Source organism: Typha angustifolia, chromosome 11 (assembly GCF_048772165.1).
Source record: "Typha angustifolia cultivar Huaian chromosome 11, ASM4877216v1, whole genome shotgun sequence".
Classification (NCBI taxonomy): Eukaryota; Viridiplantae; Streptophyta; class Magnoliopsida; order Poales; family Typhaceae; genus Typha; species Typha angustifolia.
In genome coordinates, this window is record NC_133249.1 from 14,263,789 (window position 1) to 14,284,447 (window position 20,659).

At 38.5% G+C, this 20,659-nt stretch overlaps 6 protein-coding genes across 8 annotated transcripts; 1 reads left to right on the forward strand and 5 right to left on the reverse strand.

Moving 5' to 3' along the window:
- Window positions 1-1,635: 1,635 nt before the first annotated feature.
- Window positions 1,636-5,465, reverse strand: LOC140771370 (uncharacterized). Its single transcript, XM_073112883.1, has 6 exons — window positions 5,068-5,465; window positions 3,899-4,461; window positions 3,576-3,768; window positions 3,415-3,479; window positions 3,004-3,214; window positions 1,636-2,226 (listed from the first exon to the last, which is right to left on the reverse strand). Exons 1-6 carry the CDS (start codon window positions 5,248-5,250, stop codon window positions 1,882-1,884), a joined length of 1,560 nt encoding a protein of 519 aa, XP_072968984.1. The 5' UTR covers window positions 5,251-5,465; the 3' UTR covers window positions 1,636-1,881.
- A 779-nt stretch (window positions 5,466-6,244) lies between these two features.
- LOC140770989 (putative disease resistance RPP13-like protein 1) lies at window positions 6,245-8,193 on the reverse strand. Its single transcript, XM_073112335.1, has 2 exons — window positions 6,816-8,193; window positions 6,245-6,710 (listed from the first exon to the last, which is right to left on the reverse strand). Exons 1-2 carry the CDS (start codon window positions 8,127-8,129, stop codon window positions 6,678-6,680), a joined length of 1,347 nt encoding a protein of 448 aa, XP_072968436.1. The 5' UTR covers window positions 8,130-8,193; the 3' UTR covers window positions 6,245-6,677.
- On the reverse strand, window positions 8,167-10,580 carry LOC140770640 (putative disease resistance protein RGA3). Its single transcript, XM_073111892.1, has 2 exons — window positions 8,328-10,580; window positions 8,167-8,199 (listed from the first exon to the last, which is right to left on the reverse strand). Exons 1-2 carry the CDS (start codon window positions 10,578-10,580, stop codon window positions 8,167-8,169), a joined length of 2,286 nt encoding a protein of 761 aa, XP_072967993.1.
- Window positions 10,581-12,467: 1,887 nt separating this feature from the next.
- LOC140770641 (uncharacterized) lies at window positions 12,468-15,375 on the reverse strand. The gene is made up of 6 exons (XM_073111894.1): window positions 15,148-15,375; window positions 14,556-15,067; window positions 13,658-13,853; window positions 13,495-13,559; window positions 13,215-13,425; window positions 12,468-12,806 (listed from the first exon to the last, which is right to left on the reverse strand). Exons 1-6 carry the CDS (start codon window positions 15,373-15,375, stop codon window positions 12,468-12,470), a joined length of 1,551 nt encoding a protein of 516 aa, XP_072967995.1.
- A 1,384-nt stretch (window positions 15,376-16,759) lies between these two features.
- On the forward strand, window positions 16,760-19,260 carry LOC140770685 (remorin-like). The gene is made up of 5 exons (XM_073111935.1): window positions 16,760-16,983; window positions 17,959-18,012; window positions 18,115-18,202; window positions 18,724-18,805; window positions 18,982-19,260. Exons 1-5 carry the CDS (start codon window positions 16,866-16,868, stop codon window positions 19,180-19,182), a joined length of 543 nt encoding a protein of 180 aa, XP_072968036.1. The 5' UTR covers window positions 16,760-16,865; the 3' UTR covers window positions 19,183-19,260.
- Window positions 19,261-19,509: 249 nt separating this feature from the next.
- On the reverse strand, window positions 19,510-20,530 carry LOC140770684 (uncharacterized). Of its 3 annotated transcripts, XM_073111933.1 has the most exons (3): window positions 20,319-20,530; window positions 20,136-20,249; window positions 19,510-20,055 (listed from the first exon to the last, which is right to left on the reverse strand). In XM_073111933.1, exons 1-3 carry the CDS (start codon window positions 20,436-20,438, stop codon window positions 19,696-19,698), a joined length of 594 nt encoding a protein of 197 aa, XP_072968034.1. In that variant the 5' UTR covers window positions 20,439-20,530; the 3' UTR covers window positions 19,510-19,695. The 3 variants fall into 3 exon arrangements, with proteins under 3 accessions (XP_072968034.1, XP_072968035.1, XP_072968033.1); XM_073111934.1 differs by lacking the exon at window positions 20,136-20,249; XM_073111932.1 differs by having other exon boundaries at window positions 20,136-20,530.
- Window positions 20,531-20,659: the final 129 nt, after the last annotated feature.

Consider the following 20,659-nt stretch of genomic DNA (forward strand, 5'->3'; position numbering starts at 1 on the left):
GTACTAGTATTTGTGGCATTGCCTTGTAGTGGGGAATTCCTCCTCCTTTTTGGAATGCTTAATAATGGTGAGAGTGGGTGCATGTGAGATGTGAGCATACTCCCCAGAGCTCTTATGTTGCTTTTGTACTCCAATATTGATTGCTATACGAATAAAAATCCTTTTAAATCTGAGTGTATAATAATATATTAATAAAGATACCTCACAGGTACCATCCAAACTTTTTTAAATAGTTAGTACCTCTCTTACTCTTATACGGTTAAGAAGATTACAGGATCAACTTCAATTTTAAATAACTATTTAAAAATTCAATGTGTTGATTCGGCTCGGCTATACAATAATGTATATGTATTTGTTGGTCTATAATCTTACATTTATTGATGAAAAAAAAGAGAGTTATTTACATTGTTTTTCACCCAATTAAGAGGAAAAATCCTTTTTTTTGGGGGGCTAAATGTTTGTTCTAAAATAAAAAGAATGTGACATAATTGTCCTTGACAAAAGGTGATAGTACACCAGCAATATCTCACTTTCCAGCTTCTATGATGAAAGGCATGCATAAAAAAGCCAAGGGCCCTCCTCCCCTTTATCTATTGAAATTACTTCACACTTCCATGTGCTTCCTTCTTGTTCTTGATGCTGCCCCCCTGAAGGGGCTATCTTCCTAAGCTTCTTTGTAAGGGATGGTCCCCCATTATACCATCATCACCTTCTACTTTGTATTGAGAAAAAGAAAGAAAGAAAGGAAGTTAGATAGCTTGTTCCTTTCACTGATGAATTAATTAATTAATTAATTAATTACAATTAGCACTAATGGAACAACCTCTAAGAAAGAAATGGGGACAGAGACAAGAGACAGAGACAAGAGACAGAGATGGATCAAAAATCTCTCATCACCTTCTTATCTCACTTGAAGTAATGAAGTAATCAAGTGACCTAACTTTGGCAGTAACCTAACTTCTAAATCATAAGACCAACCCAAAATGCCAGTTTTAGAGATAGAGACGCATCAAAATCCTTGGTCTTAATCTAATTAAAATATAAAATATAAAAATCATCGTTATCTAATAAGATGCCTTGGTTTCGAGTCTCATATATATGTATGTCTACTATATTTTGAAGAGCACTAGAATATGAAATATAAAAACCTACCATTATTTAGCGGTTTAATCTAAAAGAGAATGGTGAGTTAACTAATCTCACATCATCCCCCTATCTCACTTGAAGGAATCAATTAACTTACTTTTGGCAGTAATCTAAGTTCTGAAAAACACCACCCCTTTCTGATGTGTGTTTCATTCTTAGCTTGTATAGCAAGTCAATCAGGTCAGAGTAGATTCCAAGTTCAGAAACAGTCTTACTTCATTTTACCATTTACTTCACTTCCAAGCCAATGCTTATAATAACTCTTTATACTGCAAGTGAGTCATTGACTCCACCTGCAATGATCTCTCACTTTCTGAGGTGAATCCATCTAATTGAAGTTTGTCAAAATATATAAATTTATGAGGTTGTTAAAATATTACTTTGCTTTGGCACATCCAATCTCTATTTTCATTCAAAGTGAATTTTTAATCCTTGTTCTACATGGAAAGAAGAGTTTCAAAATGATAAAGAAAAGTAACAATGCGATCCTTTCCAAATGGCACTTCAATTATATTCTTCAAATTGCCTTTGTGAAGCTATTACAAAACAACAAAACTAATTCTAATAGCTTCTATATTCTTATTGCAACAAAATGCCACCTAAAAACTTATATCATCTAATAGCTAGAATCAAATACAGAAATGTTCCAACTCTTTTCGGTATTAAGTGTAAAGTTTTGAAACTTTTCTTTCTTTCTTTTCGAGACAAAGTTTTAACAATTTTTTCTCGTCAGTCTTAATCTCTTTGCCCATGCTCCCACATCTCCACTTGCTTCACGAACTTATCTTTTTCGCGAGCAATCTGTTCGAGCTCTTTACGATCAAAGGGAGGAGGCATCGTGCATGGTTCAGAATCTGCGACAAATCTCACCATTGAATCTAACATGAATGCCTTCTCGTTCCTGCCGGCCTGACAAGCCATGGACTCCGAGCACAGCTCAGTTGCGTTCTTTGGTATGACAGGTTTGTATCTCAAGAGCTTGGCATACTCTGTGAGTAGTTGCAGCATGTACTGATACACATAGTCCATGCTCACTTCTTCTTGAATGAAGCTGCTGCCCTTCCTCCCAATTTCTTGTGCCTGTTTAGCATCCAAAGATTTAATAGAAGATGTCAAGATTTTGCTACATAAAGGGTCACCTATTGGCTAGAATTCAAGGATTTGGATTTATCTATCAGTTCGAGAACCAGGAAGATTTTGTAAATCACATCTTATATTTTACAAAACATTTAAAGAACTCACTATGAGTCAGGTTAATTCTCAGATCATCTATCCATAATATAATAAATGTTCAATCAAACTCAATCTATTGTATATGAAAGTACCTAATGTCTCATTTTCTTCTTCTTATAGAACACCATTACGTGAGGTATTTATTAATATTAAAATGGTAGGGTGTTAAATGCAAATTTTGTATAAAATTATTCGATCCGGTGACATATATGATACATGGGATAAGTTTTGGTGTTCATCAACAAATACTTATGATGCAACTTTAAGTATACTAAGGTTGCGCAAATCCTACTAACATATAACATGATAAATATCATGTGTTTAATTCTCTCATAACCGTTATAATTGCTATTTAATAGATTTTCTATTGGAGCGCTACATATGGTTTAGACCTATGATGGCTTACTTTCGAGAAGGACTAGCTTTTTTGTCAAGTCTATGATTAGTTTACAAATTCAAAACCTATTAAAAATAGAAAATAGTGTGAGTTAATATTAACTTATTGTGCCGAATTCCTAAGGCGGATTAGCCTTTTTTTCTTTTGTCTATGATTAGTTTATGGCCTAATAATCTATCAAAAAGAAAAAAAAGAAAAAAAAAAGTAATTTGAGTGACTAAACTTACCTCTTTAGGATGTGAGTTACCCCAGTCTACAGCAAACTTGATTGGGTCGCACATGTCTTGGCGTGGAATTGGCCAGTAATGCTGTCCCGGCATCAATCCTCTGGACCAGAACTCCAAGAATGGAGTCGTTATTAGAAGCACGGGCGAGTCACATGCCAGGATGTATTTCTGGCTCACCGACCACGAACACCCCTCCACGTATATCTTGTATCTGCCATCAAAAACATACTTACACATTAAGTCACAAATAAATGCACGAGAATTTAGTTAGTAAGAGAAATCCCAAGACAAAAAAAAAAATCAAAATATAGTCAAATTAACGTAACTTAATTCACTAATACATTGACTAAAAATATATCGTTAAATTAGTGTTCTTTTAATAAATTCCTAAAATTCCCAAAGAGAATTTACCTATGCACACATTGGTCTGCCAGGTTTGTTCCCTTGAAGCCGCTAATGACTGCATGTAGCCAATTCTGCAATGCAAAGGATGGGTACTAAATTAATTATAAACTTGCACGATAATAGAATTAATAAGATTAAGCTATGAGAAAATGTAATTAATAACATACTTGGTCATATAGGCGAGCATTCCAATCCGAAGTATTGGTGGCATTGCACTTGAGGAGTTCCTCACGAATTCGGGCAACTTTTGGGTTTCCTTTCCAATAAGCATAAGGCTCCCTATCCTTCCAGTTTACTCTCTCACTCCCCTTCTTTATCTCCTCTGTTACATTTTCCCATGACCTTATGTTGACCTCCACCCTAATGGCAAAAATTTTAGTGTATAATAAGAAGAACAAGAAAGAACACCATGTCCTACAATACCTAGGACAATTAATGCATGATATATAGAAGTAATAGTAGCGGTAGATAGTGTGAGGAATCTAATTACCAACCCCAGAAGGACCAGTCCGGAAACAAGATGTCAAGGGTGACATGATCCTTGTTGTAGTGGAAGATCGGCGGCGGAGGCGAGTCTTGGTAGTCCCGGGGGTAGACGATGGGGAAGTCGCCGCAGCTGAACATGAGGTCGACGTCCGGCACCCGGCCGGGGTATCGGTTGAGCAGCTGCGCGATCCCCCAGAGGCTGAACACGTCCCTCGTCTGGAAAGCCCCGGTGTACTTCTCCACATAGGCGCGGCCGTCGACGACCACCAGCCGGAAGGTGGCGAACCGGCGCGCGCTCTCCACCATCGCCTCCGTGATCCCGGTGGCGTTCCACGGCCGGAGATCCTCGTAGATGTACCGGAAGTACTCCGGGCAGGAAGAGGAGGAGGGAGAAGGGGGTGAGGTTGGTGTTATTCTTTTGCTGCAGGTTGGTTTGATGGATGTGTTTGATGGGCAGGTGAAGTTGATAGGAGTTGGAGGAGGTCTGGGAGGGGAGTGTTTGATGTGAGATTGAGATTGAGATTGGTCTCTGGTGGAGACGTCAATGGCGCTATCTGAGAGGAAGAGCTGCATGCATTGCAGAGTGGAGGATGAATCAAAATTATGATTGCAAAAGATTAAAAAAAAACTTTGTAACACGGCTAGATTGCATATATATATCCTTCATTATGGTCGTCATTGTAGTCCAATGATCAAATTCTATCAGTCCATAATAAAGATCATGGATTTAATTTATGATCTATAAATAAAAAAGAAAGATCCCTGCATTATGCTTTTATCTCCAAATTAAGCATATACTGTTCATTTATTTTGCAAAGTAAGCTCATGGTGATATCTGCAATGCAAACGGTAGTCGTAATATACATTAGGGAGCATATTTGCAAGAATTATACTATTCCAGCGCTTGCAAAATTGGGCCAATCAAGTTTTCTAGAGTAGATCCCAAAACCCGATCTTATCGAATTAGAGTACCGCATCGACAATTCTGAATAATTCTATTAATTAGCAAACATTAATCCCACTACGTACCGGCAATTTTGCAAATACAACCATATTTCACAGAGATATACTTGCAAAATAAAGCTTAAAAAGATCAAGAAACCAACCACAAGACCACTAGATTCAGAGAGAGAGAGAGAGAGAGAGAGAGAGAGAGAGAGAGAAAGCTCTCACCTCGCCATCGATCCATTGGGTGGAGATGACGGCGACGAGGAGTACGAGGGCGACGAAGACGACGCCGACTCCTCTAGGAGATGACCTGACCGCCGCGACCGTACTCTTTATCTTCGCTTTAATAGTCGCGCCTATTCCCTCCTCCGACCCGAATAGCGCACTTATTCCAGACCAATTGCTCATCTTTATCGGCTGATTAGAAGAAGAAGCTCCTCTCTCCGGTGTAGCCTTGCTTCATCTCCTTCAGATTATCTCATCTAATTAAGAAAGTCTCTCTTTTGTTCCCCCAAAACTAAGTCCAACTATAGGAAATATTATTAGTTGACAGTACTTCTTTTTCGCCTTGTCTTGGGTTCCGTTTTCTATCAGCAGTCTCTCTCAACCTGCCCTCTTTGCAAATTGACTATCTATTTTGCTTTCTCCATGCATGATCGTCAAGGACTACCTACCATTTGTAAGAACTATTCAAGTATCCCATCTGTTAAATTGTTAATATTTTGATCTTGTATATCAATGGACTAATGGTAACATGGCAGCAAGTCATTGCACATAAGAAATTTGATGTCTTAATTAATTAACTTAATAAATTAGCCGGTGAATCTTCCACTGTCCTGACTCTTAATTGGGGTTTCAACTACCAGTAAGTATTGGAGTTGTTGCTAAACTCGCTAAATTAAATACCATTAATGCAATCCCTCATTTGCTTCTGAGAATTCTTTATACGTATTTATAAATAAGATTTGTTAATATCCTCCTATTAATTAGAAGGCAAAGTTGGAGCAATGTTACACGTTATATATGAACTTAAGAACTTTCCTGGAAAATATAGAAGTATACTACTTCCACGGTTTAATTCTTATTTAATATCAAAGACCACGTCACGTCGTCGAGAAGGTAATTTTTATTTTATTTTATTTAAGTTAGCGCAGACAAAACCATGTGAGAGAGGACAGGTGGATTAGAAATAGATGTGCTCGTTGACTTTGTCAACAATAAGGGGCGATCTTTAGAAGGAATCATTATTTTTTAATTTGAGCAATAAGTGACGACATGATATATATATATATTCTAATGAATGATACAACCATAGGCCATAGCACATGCCCGTGAGAGGGATTAATTAATAAAAAAGATTAAGAGTAAATATATTCTCTTAATTTTTAATGAGAAGAGGAGAAAAAAAAAACACTAGACTTTTATTTGAATGAGTTTCTCATTAAAACACTATAAATGCTGCATGATGAAGCATTGGAAATCAAACGGCCCTATCACAAAATTAATAATACAGCAACAGTCCATCATCTGTTTCCCTGATAGCACTTCTTAATCAATAATCACTCCTCTCACATCTATGATCTACTATCAGAAGATATAATTATGCAAGGGATGATATAAGTGTTGGAAAGGAGTTACTGATCCTTCTTAGAGCTATCACAAGCACAGGCCACAATATCAACCAAATGGATTTCACAGTCAAATCAATGGACAGAAGAACAAGCTAAAAGCAAGAGAAAGAACAAGAAATCAAAACAATAACCATAGTTTCGAACTTTCTTTGATCAAGAGAACACCCTAAAGGATCTACTGTTCCTCTGCAGAAGAATCTTCCTCTAGCTCCGTTTTCTTTTTTGGATCTCCAGCTCCTATTCAAAATCATGAAATGACAGCTATTGGATGAAACATTTAAAAAAGAAGAAGAAGAAGATAGAATTCTAAGCAGCGACTAAGTGTTGGAAAGGAACTCGTACCCGTCTTCGGCTTCGATGCTCTGCTGGAGAAATGCTCGCTAAATCCTCCTTACTGTAACATCCTATTTTCACCTTAGGAATGTGCTGAATCTTGGGCCACTCCAGACCTGATTCTCGTAGACAACTCTCCTCCAACTCTAGAGGACAGATCGCCACCCAGAAGCTTTTTAGGGACGATGGAAGTTCTGGCAGCGAGCGGAGGTTATTGCACCATGTTATATGTAGAAATTCGAGAGAAGAGAGGCTTTGCAGGTGTACACTAAGCGGGAACTGTGGAGAGGATAGTTTCATTATGATCAGCTTTTGCAGCGAGGTGTGATTCCTCCACACCCATTCTTCTAGTGATGAGGATCGGGCTTCATCACAAAAGTCAACTTGAACTTCTCGGGCGGATATGCTTTTCAAGGGCATAGTGCGTAGCAGGGCGGGATCGTCGATGTGAAGGAAGTCCAATATTAAGGAAGATGATGATGAGGAGGAGGAGGAGGAGAAGGAAGTAGATGCTAGTTCCATTTGCCCCTCAGAAACTAACTTGGAGCATCCGCTGATCGCCAACGACTTGAGGGATGAAAGGGCTTGTAAACCTCCCAGTGATTCTATCTCCGAGCAGTCATTAATCGACAATCCTTTCACAGATTTCCATCCTGCGAGCACTTCTTCCGAGGGGAGTGATTTGATTGCGCAGCATCGTAACACCACGTTATGAAGAAAGTTGAGGTCTTCCGGAGCATTGGGCAACGGATCCAGGACATCGCAATTGTAAACAGAGAGGAATTGCAGTGACGGCGGGAGGAACTTTCCTGCCGTTGACCCCCTCCACAGCTTCGGACAGCCCATTAGCCGTAGGTCCTTGAGAGAGGTGAATCTCTCGAATCCTCCGATGGGTAAATGCGTCAGCTTCTCACAGTAAGAGATGGACAACTTCTTCAGAGATGGAAAAAGCTGCGGATGCAGTAATAGGCCCTCAGCTAGGGACACGAGTTCTTCGCAACGCATGATTTTTAGTGAAGAAAGAGACGATGTTGATGACATTCTTAGGCTGTTGTTGTCGCCCTGCCACAGCAATTCCGGTAGAGCAGCCCAACCGACACTGTCTATATGCACGTCTTTTAAGCCGCAAGGCAGATTGGAGAACACTCTCGGCCTGGGGCAATAAGAAATCTGAAGTCTTTCCAGACATGGAAGCCATTGGGTCGTGCCGGCTCCTCCGGCGAACTCTTCCAGTGCCGGCATGACTTCTATATGTAGGACTTGCAGTGACGGGAAAACGCCAACTTCGGGTGAGCTACTGCCGACCCGCTTCACCGAATCCATGGAAATTAGCTGCAGGGACTTGAGGTAGGGTAGCTGCTCAAGGGGTGACAGGTCTTCCCATCCTTTGCACCTGCAAAGACTGATAAATTCTAACTTCGACAGAGACAGAGGAGTCATCCAACGTGGACTCCGGCGGCCCATATAGTTTTCTAATGTCAACTCCTTGAGATTGGAATGTGGTTGAAGGGCGTCAAGTACCTGCTCGTCAACCTCGGGGCTTCCATTGCTGCGGTGTTTATCTGACCAGCGCAGCGTCCATATTTGGAGGTGCTCTTTGTCATTCAACTTGGCTTCAGAGACCACTTGACCCTCTCTTGCTTTTTGGAGATCATCAATGCCTAGTTCACGAAGCTCTCTCAAGTTTTTCAACTCAAAAAGATTATCCCCATTCTCCTCGACATTGAACTTCTCCAACATCTGAAGTGAGGACAGTCTCCCTATGCCAGTAGAAAAGATGCCTCTCCGAGATTTGGGTGTACTTAGGCACCTAAGGTTGATGAGGTTGTTGATGCAATCTGGTGGGCCTAATTCATTGGCAGGATCAAAATATTGGGTACAGTATAAGAATTGGAGGTGGTAAAGCTTATTAACTGATTCAGGAACAGGACAAATACTTAGGTAGCGAAGGAGTTTTAGGCTACTAATACAGTCCTCAGTGATTTCAACACTAGATGATTCCAATATCCGCAGGCTTGTAAGGCCTTTGAGCATCTCAGGAGCATCACAATCAGTTAGTTTTAGGAGGAGAAGGGTGCGCAAGTTCTTGAGTTTGGTGATCTCAGGTATAGGTGGTATAGCAAAAGAGGTATTGATGGATAAGTGACGAACACTTGTAGGTATAGGTATGGGCTCAGATCTCTCTTCAATTCTAAGACATTCACCACGGGAAACAAATACTGCAAGCTCATGGAGTAGATCGTGCATGACATAGTATCCGCCAAAGGATTTATAATCAAAAAATGATCTCCTCACTAGATCCTTTAAGTACTCATCCCCTATATCCTCTGGTCGTCTATTTCCATTTATAGGTTCCTGAAGCAGACCTAGAGCCATCCACATGTAGACAAGTTTCTCCTTATCAAACTCATAATCTTGAGGAAATATACCAGAAAATCTAAAGCAGGGCTTCAGGTGTGAAGGCAAATACTGATAACTTAATCTCAGAGCTGGCATGATGTCATTCTCACCTTGTTTGAGTTCCCATATTTCACTATGTAAGATATTTTCCCAGTGCCCATCATCTAAATTGGTGCTTAATATCCCTCCCACAGTCTTTGCAGCTAAAGGGGACCTTTTTAGCTTTCCTGAAAGTTTCCTTCCAATGTCTTGCAGCTTGTTGTGATGCTTGGGATCCTCATCACGAAATGCACAATCCTTGAAGAACTCCCAGTAATCTTCTTCACTCAAACCCTTTAAAAATATAGGTTCTGTGGCACCCCTCAACATCTTTGCAACCTTTTCCATCCGAGTTGTTAATAAGATCATGCTTCCACTCTTTACTGAACTGAAAGGTGTTAGTAATTTAACCCAACTTTCTCTGTCATCATCATTCCATACATCATCCAGCACAAGAAGAATATTTTTTGACTCCAAAAATTTTGAGAGCTCTCGTTGAAGATAATCAAAATTATAAGTGGGTTGATTAACATCAAACACCCGAGCATAAATCTTCTTGGTAAGTGAGAGCACATCAAAATTATTAGAGACATAGACCCACACCTTCTTATCAAAGTGGTCATCTATTATCTTATCGTTGTATACAAATTGAGCAAGAGTAGTCTTCCCAATCCCTCCAACCCCAACTATAGGTAGGATAGAGTAGTTCTGCTTTGATGCAGGATTGAAATTTAGCAGCTTGTTTATAACCTCCTCTTTCTCCTTATCTCGCCCAAACACTCGAGTTTCAACAGTTAAGAGTGAACTTGTCTCACGGCTACTCGTTACATCAGGCGACTGCTTTAAGATTTTGATCAGCTGGAAGAAAACCCCGACCTCAGCTGCAACATCATCTAATCTCTTAACTATATTCTTTAGCCTTTCTAAAGTGGGATCCTGATGCACGTCACGCTTAAACACCGTCTTGGCAATCTTAATCTTAATTTTGAATCGTTCGAAGCGAGAGGCAGCAGGACTCACCGTGCTTTGCTCGCCATGGATTTCTTCTTCCACTCGGTGGTAGTCCATCTCGTCCATGAAGTCCTCTGCCTCATCAACCGCATCTCTGAACTGCCACAGCCATTTCTCCAGTGCTCGCTTCTCATCCTTGATTTGACCTCTATCGACAGCATCCAGCAAAGCTTGGATCTTGGGAAGTGTCTTCTTCAGCCTACTCAGCTCCGCCTCAAGGCCAAGCTGCTTCTTTTGATCTTTAACGTAGGATACGAGGGAATCGACCACGTTACTAACGATGGTCGACCCGATCCATCCACCGACCGTCGATACCACCTCCATTGTTGAAGTCCTCCTCAGCTGCTAGATCTCCTTCTTCCTCACAACTCAAGAGTAGAACAAAAGATGAGAGCGTAGACGGCAAAGTTGGCAGGTGGTCAACAACTTCGAATCCGATTATCGAACCACTCCGGCGGTCAGCGCAACTCAATGATGGGCAAGTGGACACACGAAGAAAATTATAATATCCTACTTAATTGTGACGCCAAGGCCAGGGGAAGACGCGGTGCTCCGATCATTGTTTGTCGCACGTCCGATCAACCACATGCATACGTAATTTTTTGGCGTACGTGCATGCTTAAGTATTGCCATATTGGTGCATCTCCACGTCAGATCGTTCACCAGCAAACATTGGTGCGAATAATTAAGTGGGCATCTACGAAGGATTTCTGGCAAACCACACACATCAACCTGGATCACTCTGTGCAATTGGGTATATATACATCTTTATAATTAACGTATTGATAGTTGCCCAATAATTGTAGCTGCAAGTCGTCGATCGGCGTCTTTTCTGCAAATAATAGTTTGTGGGTAGTCGAATCATTGGCTCATTGCTGCAAGTTAGAAAAAAGAAAAAGGAAAAATATAACTTCGGTCTCCTAGAAGGTTAAGTCCTTGAAATTTTCTCCAACACTATGTTTTGATAGTGAGAATAGGAAAGAGAGGAAGAGAAAACTAAGTTTTCCATCTCTGTTTTTGGTTATATGAGAGAAAGAAGGTTAGTTTTCTCTTCTCTTCCTCCCTATTCTCTTACTGAAAATTCTATCCAAATAAGAAAGAAATATTTCTCTCGCTAATTTTTTCTTCTCCTATCCCATTCTCTTTGGTTAGCAGAAACAGTCAAATGGGTTTCGTTTTTTCAGCCATGAAATGCACATTCCTTGTAAATTGGTCTAAACCATTCAAGAAGATCGAAACCTTCATAGGCATATTCAAGAATCAACTCATTTTGAAGATCCCAAACACAAATCTATTTTCATAATGCCATCTAAATGTGATGGTTTTGCCATTCTTGGCCATCTAAAGGAATTAATTATCTGAAAAGAAGAAAGAAAAACAAAGAAAGTTCCTACCAACAAGAACATGTGACAAGGTAGCACAATTTCAGACACAAGGTAAGGATAAGGAAATCATTATTATATAGCTTTCTTTTGAGAGAGAGAGAGAGAGGTGAATTTTCGAATCCTTTGATGAGTAAATGTGTGTTAGATTTGCACAGTTATATATGAACAACATTTTGAGAGATGTTAAACAGAATTCAAGGTGGGCCTTTGTTCATCCTACTGTCCATAAGACTGTCTGGTTGAAATTTTTGAGCCCGTTACCGTCCACTAGCCCATGAGCATTCGGGTGGATTATCTCGGCAAGCAAATATTCATGAGCTTCAAATTGAATTCGAACATAGCTGAGCTGAAGTTAGGCATGATGAACTGGGCAGCCAAATGCAGCAGTTTCAGGTCGAGCTTATGAAAATTGGGTTTTTTTGATCTAGCTTCAATGTAAAAGAATTCGAACACACATCTTATTATCTATCATTTATCTATTTGTCATACATAAGGGACTGCACAAGAGAGATTGTATAAAAAATACAAGATATATTATTACATAATAACTTAAGCTCTTATATCAATTCATTATCAGACAAATTTAAAGTAATTTCTTCAAACCAAAGAGTAGTTGTAAAACGATAAGCCAAAATAGCCTTTCAAATTATAAAAAATGTATGGCATCTTTTGTGATGTTAATGTTGGACTCCTTATTGCATTCCATGTTCGTACTTCACCTCACAATTGCCCCCTCGATGTCTTTGTCTAGATTCAAATAGTTACATGATTGAACAACTAATTTCTGTATGAACCTGTTAAAAAACAATAAAAAATCACCCACATTTTAACCTCCTTGCTCCCATAACTCCACTTGCTTCATGAACTTATCTTTTTGTTGAGAAATCTCTTCGAGCTCTTTCCGATCGAATGGCGGAGGCATCGCGCATGGCTCTGAATCCGATACAAACCTCACCATGGAATCCACCATGAATGACTTCCTCAAGCTATTGGCTTGGCAAGCCATGGATTCCAAGCATAGCTCAGTTGCTTTTTCTGGTATGGTAGGCTTGTATTTCAAGAGCTTGGCATACTCTTTAAGCAGATGCAGCATGTAATCATACACATAGTTCATGCTCACTTCTTTTTGAAGGAAGCTGCTTCCCTTCCTCCCAATTTCTTGTGCCTGTGTAATTAAAATGGCACTAAATAGTGAAGCCCTTTATGCAACTATAATCTTGTCAATCCTATCATATGATTCAATTTACTTTTGTAGCTCACTTAATGAACAGTTAATATATATATATGAGTTACCTTTGCGTAAGTAAACTTGCCTAGCTGCTAACCTTATCTTTGAAACAACATTATTTTAGTATATTAATTTTTTTCAAAGATAACAAATAAATAAAAAGGTCTTAGTGATAATAAAATCAAAACACAAGTTATGTTTTTAATAAAACTTCCTAGAAATAATCACCAAGTTTGTGATCCATTTACTATCCATAACTATGTCATTTTATGCTACTTTCAAACAAGTACATAATCCCATTTCGATTATGAAATCTAAAGTACGTAGGATTACTAATCCATTTACCTCTTCCTGGTGAGCATTCCCCCAATCTACAGCAAAGTTGATGGACTTGCAGATATGATCTCGATTTATCGGCCAGTAATGGCGTCCAGGCATCAACCCTCTGGCCCAGAATTCTTGGAATGGAGTCGTCACCAGCAACGTAGGTGAGTTGCATGCAAGGATATACTTTTGGCTCACAGACCAAGATATCCCTTCGACGTATATCTTATATCTACCATCAAAAGATTATATCATTACTATCAAACAATATTACTATCGAAATATTATCATTATCAATTACCTATACACACATTGGTCAGCCAGGTTTGATTCCCTGAACCCATTCCGAGTCTCAGCTTCCCAATCCTGCATAACAATATAAGATCGAGAGTATTCTATCAAGATATATAGGAAATATTATGTTAAAATTAATAAGAAAGACGTATGTATATATATTTATATACTTGCTTAAATAGGCGAGCATTCCAATCCGAGCCATTGTTGTTGAGGTTGCACTTGAAGAGTGCCTTCCGAATTCGGGCAACGAGAGGGTTTCCTTTCCAGTAGGCATAAGGCTCTCTATCCCTCCATTTTATTCTCTCATTCCCCTCCTTCAACTCCTTCAGTGAAAGCTCCCATGGCTTTACATTGACCTCCACCCTAATAAGCAGCCATTAATGTAGACTTATCTCCTTTAATGTAATAAACATTATGGCGTCCATTTTATCATTTGGTTATAAAATAAGATTTTCAAGGAGATTTATCATTAGGTATCTTTGTAACTTGATTCATGTTTTATCATTTGGTTATAAAATGTGGGTAAAACTATAGTAATTATATTAAACAAATTTACATAAAAAGTTGTATTTAATTACTAAAGTGTGTTTTAAGATGAAAATATTAAAATGTCCTAATAATAAATAGTGTAAAGCTAAATAGGAGAAGATAAATAATTACAACTTATAATGCAAAGAGAGCTATTCTTATGGGTCAATTCTCATAGACTTGATCATTTTTCACTAATAGAAATCGAGATTGGATTTTTGCAGAGAAGAAAGTAGAAAGGTCAAGTATATATAGATGAGGATATTTTGGTTATTTTTAGGGGAATAAAAATGAATAATTTTATCTCACTTCTCTACATGTCACAAAATTATACATATAATTAGTCAAGTAATTTAACTAAAATATATATAAATAAATAATTTATTATAGGATATATTTAAGAGAGATCTAATTTATGAATAAATATTTCCATTACAGGGACAATTTTTTTATGAATCTTTATTAAGCATGTTGAGATGTACCTAGGAATGCACGGTAATCAACAAAGTTAGCCATGAGAGAGATCTAATTACGTACCAACCCCAGAAGGACCAGTCCGGAAACAAGATGTCAAGCGTCGTCTCATCCTTGCAGTAGTGGAATACCGGCGGCGGCGACGACGAGGGATAGTCCGCCGACTTAACGACCGTCTTGTCATCGCACGAAAACATCATCTCGACGTCCGGCAGTCGGCCCGGGTATCGGTTTAGCAGCTGCACGATCCCCCAAAGGGTGAACATCTTCCTTGTTTGGAAGCAGCTTTTGTACCTCTCCACATACGCCCGGCCGTCGACAACCACCACCCGAAAGCTGGCGAGCTTTTGCGCCTTCTTCGCCGTCGCTCTCGTTATTCCGGTGGCGATCCACGGGCGGAGGTCCTCGTAAATATGCCGGAAGTATTCCGGGCAGGAAGGAGACGGGTATAAACGTGAGGATGGTGGTGAGAACAATGGTGTTGCAGAGCATATCGATTTGACCATTTTGTTTGATGGGCATGTTAAGTTGATCGGTTGCAGTGGAGGTGGTTTGATGCCATTTTTGAGGAAGAACTGCAATTTATAAGATGTAAATAAAAATGAGAGAATCTTTTTTTTAATTTCTAATTAACCACAAGATTTGTTTTACTTGCCGAGCCGTCGATCGACTGCATGGAGATTCCGACCACCAGAAGCAGGAGGAAGACGGAGACGAAGACGACGCCGACTTCCCTGTGGAAGGACTGGACTGCTATCCTGCATTTTGCTTTGAAATTCGCGACTATCCTTCCCGGCCCGGATAGCGTCGTTTCAATCGAAGCCATGTTATGCCAACCAAGAGCAGCCTTCGTACTTTCCTCTCCTATATTTGTAGATTCCATGCATTGAAATTTAGGTCAATATATATCAAATATAGATGTGCCTCTTTATATAGTTACCATGTACACCTTTAGGATAAACTTTTATACACTTTTAAGGCCATTATTTCCTTTCAAGCAAACCCTTTAAACTTGAAAGAGAAATGGTATATGCAGTTGGCTCCCGTGGGTGTATTAAATAGGTAGAAGATTGTTCAGGAAGCCTCAGTCTTTTGACTGAGATTTATCTATTGGAAACTTAACGTCGTAATCCAACTTAGTTTCTATTATGGGCTTTATACATACTCAAACTTGAGTAAGTAAGCACTAATGGGGTTATTTGTTTATCTATGTCTAAAGTCAAATATAAGGATAGTTATACACTTTTTTTCTCCCAATCTCGTGAACTTTGTTTTTCTTTTATGCCTATCTTTTTACCTCCAAAATATAAAGATTTATAAGTAATAATTTATGAATGAATAAAGATTCATAGGGTTTTTATATGTTAAAAAAAATGATAGAAAAGTTTAGAGAGATTATTATAAAAAGATGATAGTTTAGAGAGTTTAAATATAATTATCTCTAAGATATATTAGCAATGTTAATTGTCATGGTGTTATTCTTGTTAATACCTTGGAGAATTTTTGTTTTAATATTGGTTGGATTAGAAAAAAGAAGAACTATGAATCATAAATAGGTAGATCAAACATCCTTCTCCTGAAAACCATAGAGCTTTTAAAAAATAATTCTCTGTCTGTAATTATAACACAGAATTATCTTATAAATTATTAGCTAAATTATATTTCCGGGTCAACTCTGGATTACATGCACTGTGCACCCCAAACAATAAAAGCATTTAACGTATATATACTTCAAATTTTTTATTTATTTGTCTGCTCTTTTAAAGTTGTTATCTATATGTACATCTCTTAAAATATATAGTAATAATATAGATATTTACATAATTATTTCTCAGATTAAATCTCAATAATTTAATAGAAAAACGATAAAAAATCTTCAACTAGATAAATTTAAGAAAATTAAAAAATTTATATCTAAATTATTCAAATTTTAATAATTAATTAAATCAAAGAGGAATTCATAAAAAAATTAATAGTTGTAAATGGAATATAGGCTATATATATAAAAAAATTTAGAAAGTCATATAAAATGTATGAAAAGTAAGAAAAAAACAATATGTATTTTTATTTTATATTTTTATATTTTTTTAAAAAAATTTAAACAATATTTTTAATAACATCAGCAGCTCCTTAGTTCTCTGTTAGCTAGCAAATCTAGGAAAGAGATTCTCGTGCATGGAGTACACGTGTTCTACTTTTAAAGGTGCTTGTTGTCAAAGGATATGGATCACAAAGATGCAAGAATTAATCCAAGCTATAAAAAGATCCCATGAGCGGCGATATCGCTAACACCTCTCCTTTTGAACATCGCTAAAATGTTGGGGAAAAAGGAGTCAAAGAATGGAGCGGTAAATTAGGTTTCTTCCTTTTGTGATGATGGGAGAAGAGGAGGCGAAGGTGGAAATGGAGCCGGTCGGGGAGGAGAAGGTGGTGAAGCCGCCGCTTCTGGAAGATATGCTCGATGATACCAAAGATGTTGCCGTGGTGGAGAGTAAGACCTCTCTCCGTCTTCTCTCTTTTTCTCCAATTCTTTTCTTTAGTTCTATACCTTTGTTCTTGATCGTTTGTTTGTTTGGTTTGTTTTATTTAATTTTTTAGAGTGAATAATTTTATGGTGGAGTTTATGTTTGTGGTAATATAAATTAAAGTACATATTTGTTGTGTACCTATTAAGAATATCTTTAGCTGTAATGTTTTGATAAGTAGTTAAGGCTTTATACACATTTAATTTATTAGGTATTAGGAATTCGATCAGAATATAAGCTGGTCTAATTAATCTCAGCTCGATTTTAACTTTGAGCGGTAAAATTTTATTCAAGCTTCAGTCGATGGAATTCAAGTGCAAACCAATTCGAGCGTGAGCTTTAAACAAGTTCAATTCAAATTGAGATAAATTCAAACTTAATTTGAGTTCAAGCTTTAAATAAGTATAATTCAAGCATTAATCAAACTAATTTGTTCAAATTTGATTTAATTTAAACTTGAATTAATAAAGCTTGATCGGGATTGGAAGAACCAATTAGATCAACCCTAAGGATAACAGATAGAGGATAAGAGAATAACGATCAAAATCTAATAGTCCTAAGCTTTACATCATATATATCATATCAGTATAATATATAAATAATTCAAATCTTATTCTGTGAGCCTGAGCGAGCCGACTAACAAAGGTTTGAGTCCAAAGTAAAATTTAAGCTCATTTTACTGTATACGCTCGACTCAATTAATTTATACTCGAGTTTGAATTATTGCGAGCCAAGATCTGGCTGCTCAATTATTTTGATCACCAGTCGACTTATCCCATTGTTAATTTCAACATAATTCTTTAATCGGCGTCCAAAAGTTAACTTTTTCTTGTACCTTTTGATGGGTTTGGAGAAAAATAGTGTACTCTATCTGGTCACCGCTGTATGCAGTTTCTGCCGAACCAACGAACTTGTTTTTGAACGAACTATTTTGTTGACAGACGTCGCAGGTGCTCCTTCACCGGAGAAATCGTCGAGGGGTTCTGCTGATAGAGGTGTGAGAAATAAACATATGATATGTGCCTAAAATTCTATTGTTCAAATATAACTTTTTATGCCATCTCGAGAAGGAAATTTACCGGCTTATAACTCGGCAGATGCTGGCCTCGCGCGGGTAGAAACGGAGAAAAAAATGTCCTTCGTGAAGGCATGGGAGGAGAATGAAAAGTCCAAAGTTGAGAACAAGTAAGACACAAGGCTTCTACTACTTCCATAAATGCTAACGGTTAGATAGAAGGTCCTCGTACTTTCTCTCGTCAAGCGCATGTTTCCTTACCTAATTATGAGGGTTAGAATATAAAAGATAGAATTATTGTTATCTAATAGTTTTTTTAGAGTAATTAATGAGTTATTACGGTATTAAATCAAATGTTATGAATTAAAATATTATTATGCAAATCTTTGCCTGAAAGCAGAGAATTTCACATATTTAAATTAAATTTACTTTATGGCCTCATTAAAATATCTCAGCCCAGTAAAAAAAAAAAAAAGTTAAAATATAACATATGAAAATCGCTAAGCAGAAGAAGAGAGGTTGTAAGAAAGGACTCCTCTTCCAGCTAATTCTTTGTTGGCATTTCCTGTTTCTAGGTTTTAGCTAACTCACACAGCAGTCCACAAGTTTTACGGTTGATCAAGTTGGAAGTATCAGTATTTCCTTGACATGCGGTACGGATTAAAACAATTGTGTTGATAATGTCAAACAGGGCTCAGAAGAAGATGTCATCCATTCTCTCATGGGAGAACTCAAAAAGGGCGGCCGTGGAAGCCAAGCTGAGAAAGATCGAGGTGAGAGTCAGTTTCATACTAGTTCGAGCTTCGAGATGCTCAATCCTTTGGATACTCTAGTGGTACTTATCCCATGTAGAACAGTATTCATTTGCAACATATGGATCAAACCTGTCAGTAGATTTAGTAACCAACCATGGGAAGAAACACTTCACTTCCGTAATGATGCATGGCAGGAATCATTAGAAAAGAAGAAGGCACAACATGCAGAGAAGATGAAGAACAAGGTTGCGATGATCCACAGGGAAGCAGAAGAGAAGAGAGCACTTGCGGAAGCTAAGCGAGGAGAAGAGATCTTGGAGGCAGAAGAGATGGCTGCAAAATATCGCGCCAGAGGGATAACCCCGAAGAAGTTCTTAGGATGCTTCAGTCCCTGAAACTAGAGAGAATGGCAGTGGCTTTGGAGAACTTGTCAAGAGTAATTTGTTGCGTTATCTTCGATAGTACATTGTGGCGGAAGTTTTGATTAAGATTTCCTGTTTGTCTATATTCTTTAGTTCTTCTAAACTGATGAACTTTCTTAGCTGATGATAATAAGTTTGAAGGACCTTTATAATGATTATGATACTTACAATCCTCTTTAACAGATTGGATTCTGTGGAAATCTTAAACTTTTTGAGGAACTGCAAGCATCCTGGTGAACTTGTTCTGTGATTCGAGGCGACCTTTGTAGGATAAGCAATGGAGATGGTATAAACGAGTAGATATAAGAACAGCGAAATGTTATACTCGATCAGTGTCAATTTCTTTTTTCTCTCTCTAGACAAGTACTTCTTGATGTCGGAAAGTAAAGAAAGAAAGTGTAAACTAAAAGGAGAGAGAGAGTAGAGAGGTGGAAGTTTGGTAACGTTAAGAGTGGTAGATAGAGATGAATCGTATCATCCATCTCTCTATGTTGGTGGCAAACCGTTCAAAGCGGCTCCGTCGCCGATCCAGATCGCCGATACCAACAACACGTTCAAAACCGCTACCAAAACGATCAAGAAACCGACGATCCAGATACGCACCTTGGCCCAGAAAACCGGATTGGATGATCCACCTCTCCTCCCCGAGTAGCCCATCCGCTCGCAGACCGCGATCTCGACCAATGCTTCAAGAAGCTTCTCCGATCCGCCGATCACCTCCTTCGTAGTCCCAATCTCGATCAGAGCTTCACGTACGCGATCAACCGTCACCAGATTCGCGATTCCCCCATGAATCTCACTGGATTCTTCGATCCCACTCTCATGAGGCGATATCGTGGACTTTCCCTAATCGGAAATAGAGAGAGAAGAGAATCAGAGGAGAAAGGAGCATACAGATCTTATAACTTCTACTGTTTCGAGCTCACCCCCGTTGGATCTATAACGCTGCCGTTCGTATCTGGAGAGGAATCGATCAGATCCAGCGGGGAGGGCTCCTCCGATACGGCGGCGAAATCCGAGCTCAAGCACTTGGCGACGTTCTGAGAGAGGAAGCGAAGAGAGATCAAAATTTTGCGAAATTGGAGGAGAAGAGGCTTCAAGGGAGTAACCTTTGGGGGCTTCAATTCGCCGCCGGAATTCGCATCGGATCGCTTCAAGAGAGGAGTTGTGGTTTCCTTCGATCTCCCGCGGAGAGAAGGCCTCGGAGTTTGAATTATGGAAGGCTTCATCGTTTGAGCGGGAACAGGAATGGACAGATGTGGTGGTAATTTATAGGCGTGGAAGACAATTCATTCATTATTTAGATTTTGCTCATGAAGAATATCTCATGCAAAGTGCGTGCAATCAAAATGCGGAAGACCTACATATAACTGTGTCAATTGGACAATAGACACTATTCAGAATAATTAGTATACTAGGATATATAAAAATAAAATTAGTTTTATTTCAT